At 43.0% G+C, this 11,177-nt stretch overlaps 1 protein-coding gene across 1 annotated transcript; it reads left to right on the top strand.

Moving 5' to 3' along the window:
* Window positions 1–2,616: 2,616 nt before the first annotated feature.
* Window positions 2,617–9,563, top strand: drap1 (DR1-associated protein 1 (negative cofactor 2 alpha)). Its single transcript, XM_079491099.1, has 7 exons — window positions 2,617–2,869; window positions 3,462–3,534; window positions 4,339–4,432; window positions 5,092–5,220; window positions 6,128–6,218; window positions 6,565–6,650; window positions 7,671–9,563. The coding sequence occupies exons 1-7, from the start codon at window positions 2,828–2,830 to the stop codon at window positions 7,897–7,899; spliced, it is 744 nt and encodes a 247-aa protein (XP_079347225.1). The 5' UTR covers window positions 2,617–2,827; the 3' UTR covers window positions 7,900–9,563.
* The last annotated feature ends 1,614 nt before the right edge of the window (window positions 9,564–11,177 follow it).

Raw genomic sequence — 11,177 nt, 5'->3', positions numbered from 1 at the left:
TATAACAATAAGACCTGATGATTATGTTTTAGGGTGGAAAAAAATCATGGCACTCCATCTTTAAAGACGTTTAAAGGCGGCGCGGACAAAGCCAACTCGGTTCGTGACAAATCATGACAACAAACACAATATTTTGGGCCGATCAAATAATTAGAAAGAAGAAAATAAAGGCAGGATACAACACTTTGTTTTGTTTTTCTTCTTATAAATTATTTGATCGGCCAAAAACATTGTGTTTATTGAAAGGGGGCGGGACTGTGACGCTCTATTTGAGAGACCACATCAAACACGAGGTGGATTCTGACAAATACTGCGGCATGGTCAAGCTGGACCTCCAAAAGGCTTTTGACATCGTAAACCACTCCATAGTGAATACTGATTAATAAGCTGAAGTAATTGGTTTTGATAGCACATCAGTGAGCTGGTGGGGGGGGGGGATTCAGATTTTACGGGGGCCAGTTTCGAATTGCAGCCATCCGTAGGTGCCCTTTGAGAGCGGTTTTGAAGGAGTCAAGGGATTCGCATGTCTTAATGACTGTTGGTAGGGCGTTCCACATTTTGGTGGCATAGGAGCGAAAATAATTTAGTCCCTTGTTTGTGCCGAATCTGGGTTGAACATGGTTCGTTGCACTCCCTCTGGTGTTGTGGGTGTGGACTTCGTTAACATTAAGGAAGTATCTACACAGGTACATGGGTATCTTGGTGGAGTATCGAATCTTGTGGACCAGACCCATCGCAAGATGCTGTACTCTGTCGCCGACCCTAAGCCATGCCAGTCTGTCAAAGTGGGCAGGGGTGAGGTGGGTTCGGGGGGTGAGGCCAAGTAGGAGCCTGACCAGTTTGTTTTGGGAGGTCTGGAGCCTAGTTTTAAGGGCCTTTGAGGTGCTGTGGTACCAGGAGGTGCATGCATAGTCAAAGAAGCCTTGTACAAGGGCTCCTGTTAAGGTCTTCAAGGTGTTTTTGTCGACCAGTGAGGAGATCCTGTAAAGGAATCTTGTTCTTTGGTTGACTTTTTTGATTACGTTGGTGGCCATTTTATCACCGGAAAGATTAGCCTCCAGGATGGAACCTAGGTAGGTAATTTCATCTTTACGTGTGATAACATTGTCACCCACTCTAACCAAGAAGCCATTTGCCTTGCTGAGATTACTATTAGATCCAAAGAGAATGGATTCAGTTTTTCCCAGGTGTAAAGATAGTTTGTTATCAGCGAGCCAGGTGCAGATTCTACCGAGTTCAGAGCTGAGGGCATTTTCAACCTGCAGTTTGTCCCTGTCCGAGACCAGCAGTGCCGAGTCATCTGCGAACAGGAACAAGTTGCAGTCACAAGCTGAAGTCATGTCGTTTACATATATTAGGAACAGTAGAGGCCCTAGTATGCTTCCTTGTGGAACGCCACAGCTCACTGGGAGGGGGGGGGACAGTGTTCCGTTCACTTCCACCATCTGTTCTCTCCCCTCCAGGTAGGATTGCATCCAGCTCGCTGATGTGCTATCGAAACCAATTGCTTTTAGCTTGTTAACCAGTATGGAGTGGTTCACGGTGTCAAAAGCCTTTTGGAGGTCCAGCATGACCATGCCGCAGTATTTGCCAGCGTCCACCTCTTGTTTGATGTGGTCGCTCAAATAGAGAAGGCATGTGTCAGTGGAGTGGGATGTTCTGAAGCCAGATTGGAACTCGTACAATAATTTATTAGTGGCAAGATACTTTTCAACCTGTTCATAGACTATTTTTTCCATCACTTTCGAGATGGAGCTTAGAATAGAAATAGGGCGGTAGTTGCCGGGGTCTAATTTACTCCCTTTCTTGTGCAGGGGGGTTACTTTGGCCAGTTTGAAATCTAGGGGGACCTGTCCCTGTTTGATGGAGAGGTTTACTATGTGGGTGATGATTGGAGCTATAGAGATGGCTGAGTCTCTGAGAAATTTGGAGGGAATATTGTCATGGCCAGTGGCCTTGTGGGGTTGGAGGGCACTCAGTTTCTTAAGTACCTCATCAGTTGTTACCATAACTAGTTTAAAATCGTCTTTACAAACACCTAGGTTTCTGTAGAAGGTTTTAATGTTCTCTACACCAAAGAGCCCAGAGTGGGAGGGCAGATTGTTAACCAGCGTTGTTGATATGTTTGTAAAGAAGATGTTCAAGTAGTTGGCCACATCAAGCTTGTCAGTGATGAGAGTGTTGTTCGCTTTAATGTTTATGTTTGAAAACCTGGTTTTCAGTTTCTGACTATAGCCTAGTTGGTTGTTGAGTAGCTTCCAGAGCTCTCGAGGATTGTTTTTGTTTTCCTCAGCTTTATTATTAATAAAGTGACTTTTTGCGGATTTGATCATGGCAGTAACATTATTTCTTAGCCTGTAAAACTGTAAAACTGTAAAACTGAATCCATTCTCTTTATAGCAATCTCAGCAAGGCCAGACGGCCTCACAGTTAAAGTGGGTGACAATATCACAGGAAAAGATGAAATTACCTACCTAGGTTAGTAGGTTCTATCCTGGAGGCAAATCTTTCCAGTGATAAAATAGGATGCCATATGGTTAATAAATACGTTAAATCGGTCTTTAAATCAATTAAAAACAGCGACCCCGAACGTCACAGATATCGACGGGTCACCGATGTCCGCGTAACGCCGAGAAGGATGGGAGGGGCGCGAGAAGAGTGACGTTTGACGACGCAGGCACTAAGCTAAGGAGCTAGCTTAGCTTAGCATTTGCAGCTAATATCTGTGCTGTTGTTGTGTGCGTGGTGCTGGTGGAGGCGACTTGTTGTGAAGGAGACTTTGTTTATTATTATTATTTTAAAGTTAGCCGCCCGGGGTGACGTAACAATGCCCAGCAAGAAGAAGAAATACAACGCCAGGTTCCCTCCGGTGAGTGTTAACAGTTTGCTGCTCACACATCAATCACTGATGCTAGCATGCTAATGGGGCTAGCTGGCTGCTGCTCTCTCCCATGAGTGGGAGTTAGCCTAGCATGCTAACTGGTCCAGAGGTATTATTTAGTATGCATGTTAAATTGATGACAGATGCCTTTCAGTGTGACAGCCAACACCAGTGATGAAACATGAGTTTGTGTCGGGATTTTGTGAACCGATACGGTTAGCCGATATTGTGTTTTAAGCAAGTTAATTGGAGCTATTAAGTGAAAGTGCACGTTAGCTGGTTAGCCTGGTGCTGAGCTGTCAGTTGCATTGACATGTACACTGACTAACATGACCTTTTGTGGCAATGCAATTTGTCAGTGTTGTGCTACAGTCACACTGATACACTTTTATTGCAACCAGTTGTGTTGCATGCGTGGCAATAAGCTATACACTCAGTTAGTTATGGCCTGTTTACTTTATATATACACACACACACACACACACACACACACACACACACACACACACACACACACACACACACACAGAGAGAGATTGTTGGTTGTGTCTGTCTCTCTCTAAAATGTTTCTCATTACAGGCAAGGATTAAGAAGATTATGCAGACCGATGAAGAAATAGGAAAAGTGGCTGCTGCTGTACCGGTCATCATATGTATCCTTCACATCTTAAAACGATTGTAAAGCTCCAGTGAGTCTTGTTTGTGATACTGTTCTCATACATATCTTCACTGATGCAACAGTGTCTGATAAAACGTTGGTATTATTGTGTTTTTAGGCCAGTAGCAGGACAGAATATTGTAGAGTATGAAATTATTATTATTTGTATTATTATTATTATTATTATTATTGCACTTTTCGATGATAGGTCTCTCTTTATTTTTGTGCAGTGGTACTAGCTTAAGATTTAGACTCTCGTAGATCTATTTATCTATTATGACATCTATGAGAGTCTAAGCGTACTTGCCCCATGGTGGTGAGTGCACCCTGTGCCTCAGAATAGCTCTGAACATTTACATATGCAAAACCTTTCCCTGTATACTGTAAGCTTACCCTTCTCCCCCAGCTGTTTGATTACTTTGCGCAAAGCGTTTGAAACCCGTAGGTCTGTAGTTTTAATCCATTCTGTCTCGGAATCTTTCCGCCAGCTTGGATATGTCCTCCTTGTCTCCCCAAATGAGTGCAACTGCGCAACAGCACCCTGGCGGTCAGGGTTGCGCAGTTGCACTCATTTGGGGAGACGAGAAAATATCCAAGATGGCAGAAATATTCAGACAGTGGATTAAAACACTTTATTTTATTGAGAACTACGGACCTACGGGTTTCAAACGTTTTCCAGGGAACAACCGAACAGGTGGGGCAGCAGGGTAAATTGAACATAGGCATTGATTGATTGAATCAATACTTGTATTAGCAGTTTGAAGAAAAAAAGCATTATTATCCTTAATTTAAACTGAAGCACGAGCCCTGGAACTCTTCCTGGATTCTCTCCTCACCAAGGCCTGTCATGTCACACAGTCTCGGAATGCTAAGACAATGACAACATCACACTTGTAAGTCTGTCTGTCTGTCTTTTGGAGTGCGTGTGTATCACCTTTTAATAAGCCTTAGTTTTTGCTCAAACAGTTGCACACTTGCCAAATTGCACACACAGTGCCATGTCTCAACACCCCAATCGCCCAGCACGAAGTTCACCGTCCTTTCTATTAGTAACACCCAGCGCACAGGACGAAGTTTTATCCAAAAGACGAAGTTTGTTGATATGAAAATCGCGTTAGATTTAATCATTGTTGTTGTCGATCGCCGTTAGTGTTTTGGCTAATGACAAGACAACTGACAAGTGTAGATCGGCGATCCATCTGCATCTATGAGAAAAAGGGGGTAACATAAGTGGTTACTCAACCAAAATAAAGTACTCTTATCGGTACTCGGCATCGGGGGGGGGGGGGGGGGGGGGTGGGGGGCAGGAGGGGACATGATGTTTGAGGAGAGCAGAGGTATGGGGGAGTCAGGTTGTTTAGTGCTTTGTAAGTGTGTGTGTGCCCAAAGTGTAGTAAGTAAGTAAGTGTTTTGGGCACTTCATGATTTTGTGTGCAGCGAAATAGGAATATACAGTAATTAGCACACTAAAACACACGAAAGTGTCAAACTCCAGAAAAAGAAAAAAAGATATGGCACAGTAATGTGTGTGTGTTTACACCTTTCATTGCAGGAAACAATGTATAGAGCTGGAACAGCAGTTTGACTTTCTGAAGGAGTTGGTAGCGACGGTGCCGGACATGCAGGGAGAGGGAGAGGAGAACCATGCAGAGGCAGGAGCAGCAGAGAAGGTCCCACGCAGGTGCATAATGCCAAGGAACAACACACGTTTATTTGGTTGCGGAACCCCATCTCAAAGCTCCCCCAGGAGCACAGATTTTAGTTAAAAAATGTTTACTTTGTAAGCAGATCTACACGCTCATGTATATCTGCTATTTTTGAATAGCTTTAAAGTTTTAATTGAATGGTTAAAGTGGTTAAAATTACACAATTGCTTTCCTGGATTTTATGGGTTAAGCCAGGAAATCGTAAACCGCATAAACAATGTTAAAGTGTAATTATAAACCAATTACCTTGACAAAACCATCAGCTATAATGGAAAAGAAAACTTAACTTTAGCTGACTCCACCGAGGCCTGCTCAGCAGAAAAGATATGGCACTAGTAGTCGTCTAATGAGCAATAACATTATCGTTTAAGACATGCCGGATCGGTGGTTTTGACATCTGTTGGCCCTGTGTGTATAGACTTCCCTAAAACACGGCCACAGTCGGAATGCTCGTTTTTTTTTTATTGCTTTTATTTCGCTTAACACTTTTCTTATCAAGGCCCATTATTCATTCAGCATTTGAGCCACGGAACCACCATTTGATGATATTTAGCCTCCCAGACCCAAAACTAAAGAATATTCTGTTATCGTTGGATAAGATTTTGTCCACAATTCCATGCTGTATTGATTGATGTGGTGCCCTAGGAGAGAGAACAGGCAAACGCTGATAAAAATAACAATTCTTCTAATTTTGTAGAATTGTTGTAAATGATGTAATGGAGATGTTTAACAATCATATAACTCAAGAGTTAAAGATCTATAAAGGGTCCATTTGGTTACCAACTCTCCATCCTTTAGCTGCATGGGGACCACCTGGAACCCCCTCAAGGACCACTGGTTGAGAACCACTGACTTATTGTGTTGTCATATTCTTGTCCACAGAGGTAGAAAGCCAGGGAGTGGTCGCAAGAACGGAGGAGCGGGCTCCAAAGGCAAGGACAAGAAGCAATCGGGCACAGAGTCGGAGCAAGAGGTGGGTGTGGTGGAAGAAGTACTTAACATTTTTAACTTAAGTAAAACGTACCAATACCACAATATAGAATGAAAGTATTGGCGTCAAATTGTACTTAAAAAGTACCACTCATTATGCAGAAAGTCCCATTTCAGGTATCAAAATGTATTGCAAAACTTTTGAAAACAGCAAATCTGCAAGCTCTCAACACGTGTTGGGAGCTTGTAGCTTGCTCGTCCCGCGCACGCGTGGTTGCGCACAATGTCATTAAATTGACGTGGTAGCGGGGAAGAAAGTGTGTGTGGACACAACAGCTCTGATACTTGTTTCTCTTTTCTCACTGTTGTCCATGTTGCCGTGGAAACAGGACGACTCCGAAGACAGTGAGACAGAAGAGGAGGAGGACGGCTCGCAGTCGAGCACAAACCTGCAGGCAGCGAACAGGTTCCACAGGTGGGAATCGGTGTTGATTTTGACAGAACATTTTTATTTTACTTAGTCTTTTGAATATTTTTAATTTAGTTTTAGTCACATTTGAATCACCTGGAATGTTTTAGTGTTAGTCGTTTTAGTCGACTAAATATAAGATTTTATTTGACTAAATCTACAGCTGATTTAGCCGACTAAAAGGTATTTTGGTTGTAATGACAGATTTTTACACTGCGACGCGTTGTTTGTAGGTCTACTATTTTCAGCATGCAACCAAGTGTAAAATTGTGTCTGTAACTTATACTGGATCTTTTGTCCACTAGTCCCTTCCTAACATTTTAGTCTAGTTTTTATTTGTTGACGAAATTGTCAATATAAGTACTCTTAGTTTTAGTCATCATAGCTTAGTTTTCATGTAGTTTCCATTTAGTTTTCGTCAGTGAAAAAAGGTAGTCGACAAACATTTTTCATCATAGTCGACGAAATCAACACCGGTGGGAATGCATGTAGACTTCACATAACTAACCACCTGAGACCTGCTTGATGATATACTTGGGTACATTTTGAACACTTTTGCCCGGGAATTTTTCAGAATAAAGGCGTTAGAGAGTGCCTTACAGATGAGGCAGCTTTTACTCTGAAAAGCCCCGCCTTCCATTCCCCCCCAAAACTGGGAGGTAAAATGTTCCATTACTACCTCGCACTAATAAGTCTGTTCTCTCTTTTGAAGCATTACTATTCCAAACGAGATGCATGACGAAGTCAAGAAATTAGGACAGAACATCGCCGTTTTGATCAAAAACCATGGACAGCGCCGTAGATTCAGAGATAATGGCAAGATTTGTCGACTGTAAATCAGGAAGTGAATGGCTTTGTAAATGGCACACATGTCTTTCTTCCCCCCCGTGTGTGTGTGTGTCTATGTACAAGATTCTCCGCCCCGGCCTGGTGGAGAATGATCATGAATCCATCACAAAACACACTTGGAACTGTTCTAATGTGTGATGAATGATCCACCTCTCTCTGCTCTCTTGTCACCCGCAGCCCGGACACGGTGCCCTCCCAGTACCCGGCGTCGTACCCACACATAGGCAACATGGTGCCCGATGGCGACCCCCCGCCACAGGCCCAGAACGACGGGGGCATCGCCGCCATGCCCCCTCTGACCTCCTTCGCCCCTCACCCCTCCATGATGGGCGTCCAGCCGCCGCCTCCCACCACCGCACCGCACAAAGACGAGGAGGATGACGACGACGAGGACTATGACTCTTAGCTCCCACCACCACCAAGCACGTCTCTTTTACCTTTATTTTCCTTTTTTCTTAAGTTGCTCTTAAGGTGGGCTGCTGCTCTGCGTTGGGGGATAGGGAAAGACTTTTGATTAACAGCCCACGTTGACAGAGGAGCCCCACAGACACACCAGGCAGGCAGTATGACGACATGCTGCCACGGATGAGGATGATGATGATGATGATGTTAGAACTGGTTGTATCATGTTATGTGTTTTAATTTTCCCTTTTTATTTTTAAAAAGAAAAAAAAAGAACTCCTTATTTTATGCTAGAGCAAAGAAAGAATCCAACCGGGGGTGTTTTTTTAAAAGATGTCAGTCATTCAATTTGGATTACAAACAAAACGGGATTCGTCAGTGTTTTTTCTCGCAAAGTTGCCACCACCCACACACCCCCAGAAAGGAATAGGGTTTTTTTTGTGTTTAACTTGTAGGTTTCTGCTTTGCACATTGGTTTCTCTCTCTCTCTCTCGTTTTGTCAGTATAATAATGGACATTCATGGTTGTTGAAAGATGCATATCACACACCTCGACACTCAAACCCTCAGGTTGGTAAAGAATTCATGATAGTTTAAGCCTTTTATAGCCTTCTTCGATCATGCAACGGAAAACGTCTCAAGATGAGTTTCACGGCTTCAATGGCTTATGAAGTATTTATATGAAAGTGGTCGTCACTTGAAGCTGAAGGGAACAGTACGTCATCGTCTCCGGAAAATAAATCAGTGTATGAATCTTTGCTTTCAAAGTACTGTTGTGCAGATTATCGATCAGTCTTACTTCCTGGCTTTGTCGCAGCTTTCTGGTATAAATTGTATAGGCTGTGACATGTGTAAAGGAAGCAGGTGTTATATCATATTTTTACTATAGGTTAGGCAACAGCACCGTTTGTGAATTACTTTCCATTTAATTTTTTTTTTTTTACAAATGAATCCTCATAAGACAAACCACATTAGCAAGCATGCAGATGAACCAGGTAATTATGTTTTCGTTCATTGTAAGCTGTCGGTTAAAACACATAGCTGCTCTCACTCACATTTAGAAGAACTGTTATTTGTATTGCCAAGGTGAGTCCCTTTTGTTAAAAAAAGGCCATACCTGTCCGAACACACAATGTGACCTTTGGACCAGAACTTTGTTTTTAAAGTTGTGTAACCTCCACCCCTAAGCATCTGCCCCGGTCGGTCCATTATAATTTGTAAGCTTCTGGGCCTATTTAGGCCACCCCCCACCCCACTATTTTGAATAAATGTCTCATGATTTTTCTATTCTTTCCCCCTCTCTCTTTAAAGCCTAAACCACACCAAAGTGTCAGGTTGGGAAAAAAACGTTTATACGGTATAAAACACCAATGCAACTCATTGAGTTTCAATGAGTTGCATTGGTGTGGTCTACCTTAAAAACAGTTTTGTCCCAAGTAACCCGACCCTTTGGTGTGGTTTGGGCTTTAGATTGTTTTAAATGTATGCATTGAAGAAAAGCAAGAGAGATTCCCCCCCCCCCCCCCCCTCCACATGTAATGTCTGTTGTGATATGAAATGTTTCAAGGTAGGGCAGTTGAAATTGACACTGTATTGTAAAACTTTTAACATTCTTTTTATTTTGTATGGGTGAGATAAAGTTCAGATTTCAATTAAAAAAGACAGTCCAAAAAAACATGACGCTGTTATTGTTTCTGCTTCTCGTAGACGAGACGAGCGTGTTGACATGTTTCTCACTGTGCTTAATTCGTGATCTGTGACAATGCACACTAGAGACCTGCGGATGGCGGATTTAGCCGCGGTTGCTGCGGTTAAACACAGTTTAGGGTGGATTTGAGTCATTCAAATATATTATAAATTAATATTGGATAAACCGCGGGTGAAATAATGCAGGAAATAAATGAATGCCCTCTATCTATAGAGTATGCGCGTTACATCATCAAACCAGGAAGTTATGCAGGAACGCCTACTGAGTGGCCTTGACAGCCCATACATACAAACAAAAGTCATATCTGATTGCATTAAACAACGTTAAACAATGTTAAACTCACTTTGCATGTTGCTTTGCCACTCTATTTGCCACTCGATGTGCCATTCACTTTAAGCATGTACATACCCTATATAGGCTTATAGCTTTTAAAACGCACAAAATCTCGGAAAAATCTCGCAATCAGGATTTATGAATTTGAATAATTAATGAATCCGGGCGGATTATAAATATGCACACGTGGATTTGGATGACAAAAAAAGCTCACCCGCAGGTCTGTAATGCACACGTTTCACTTAACATTTGTTTGTTTTCAGAGGCTATAGTGAAACTGGCAACAAGCCAGATTCTGTGGCATTGGAAGAACGTAACATTGCGCAAGAAAGACCTCACCTGATGGTTTCGCTGCAGTGGGTGAAACGCATCGTTTGTCGTCGGCTACACCTGACTGCCTTCTACGTTTCATGTTATATGTTGCTTTTTTTTGCAGTTCTTCTGGGGGAAGTTTATGAAGGTTGCACACACAATATACTGTTGATAGATATACTGCCTGACTCATAACAACCTCATGCGTCACACACACACAAGGGCCTGGTTATGCTGGCTGCCTTTTCACCTGTCCTAGACCTGCCACTAGTCGGTTATTTGGGTATAAAGCAAATCAGATAAAGCACAAGATGGTACAAGTCTGGGAAAACCCTCTCACCAGTCAGTGGCCTTGTGGTTAGAGTGTCCCCTGAAACTGGGATGTCGGGTTAAAAATGACTAAAAATGGGACCCAATGCCTCCCTGCTTGGCACTCGGCATCAATGGGTTAGATTGGGGGGTCAAATCAACAAATCAAATGATGCCCGAGCGCGGCACAGCTGCAGCTCACCGCTTCTTGGCTGCGGCTCACAGCATCAAGAGATGAGTCAAATGCGGAGAACAAATTTCACTGTGGTAACGTGTGAGACAAATCGTACGACGTTGACGTTGAAAGTAGACTGTTAACAGTTCCAGAGATTGCCCTGTATGAGCCCACTGACCGAAGTACACAACCGCCCTATAAAAAAATACATGGGCAACTGGGGGCCACATGCAGCACCCACCTTCACTTAAAGGACCACTTCACCACTTTTCAACTTCTCTTCATATAATTGGTCCTAACTAATGTTCATGATAAAATACCACCATTTTTTCCTACTCAGTCTGTGTCTCATAGGAAGGCTGTGGGCAGTTCAGAAACCCGTCCACCAGTGACATCATCGGTGGTGAATCCAAGCTAATAGAAACGGCAGGCTTTCTTTTCCTGAA

The sequence above is a fragment of the Electrona antarctica genome (genome assembly GCF_951216825.1).
Source record: "Electrona antarctica genome assembly, chromosome: 21".
NCBI lineage: Eukaryota > Metazoa > Chordata > Actinopteri > Myctophiformes > Myctophidae > Electrona > Electrona antarctica.
The sequence above is the reverse complement of the archived record's forward strand: the minus strand, read 5'-3'. Positions and strand labels throughout refer to the sequence as shown.

What these genes read in the sequence shown, in the direction of transcription:
- drap1 (XM_079491099.1), top strand. Translation starts at nt 2,828, where the DNA reads ATGCCCAGCAAGAAGAAGAAATACAACGCCAGGTTCCCTCCG. An exon ending in TGCTGTACCGGTCATCATAT is followed by an intron (nt 3,535 to 4,338) that starts GTATCCTTCACA and finishes TTTAAACTGAAG; the next exon opens with CACGAGCCCTGGAACTCTTC. An exon ending in ACAATGACAACATCACACTT is followed by an intron (nt 4,433 to 5,091) that starts GTAAGTCTGTCT and finishes CTTTCATTGCAG; the next exon opens with GAAACAATGTATAGAGCTGG.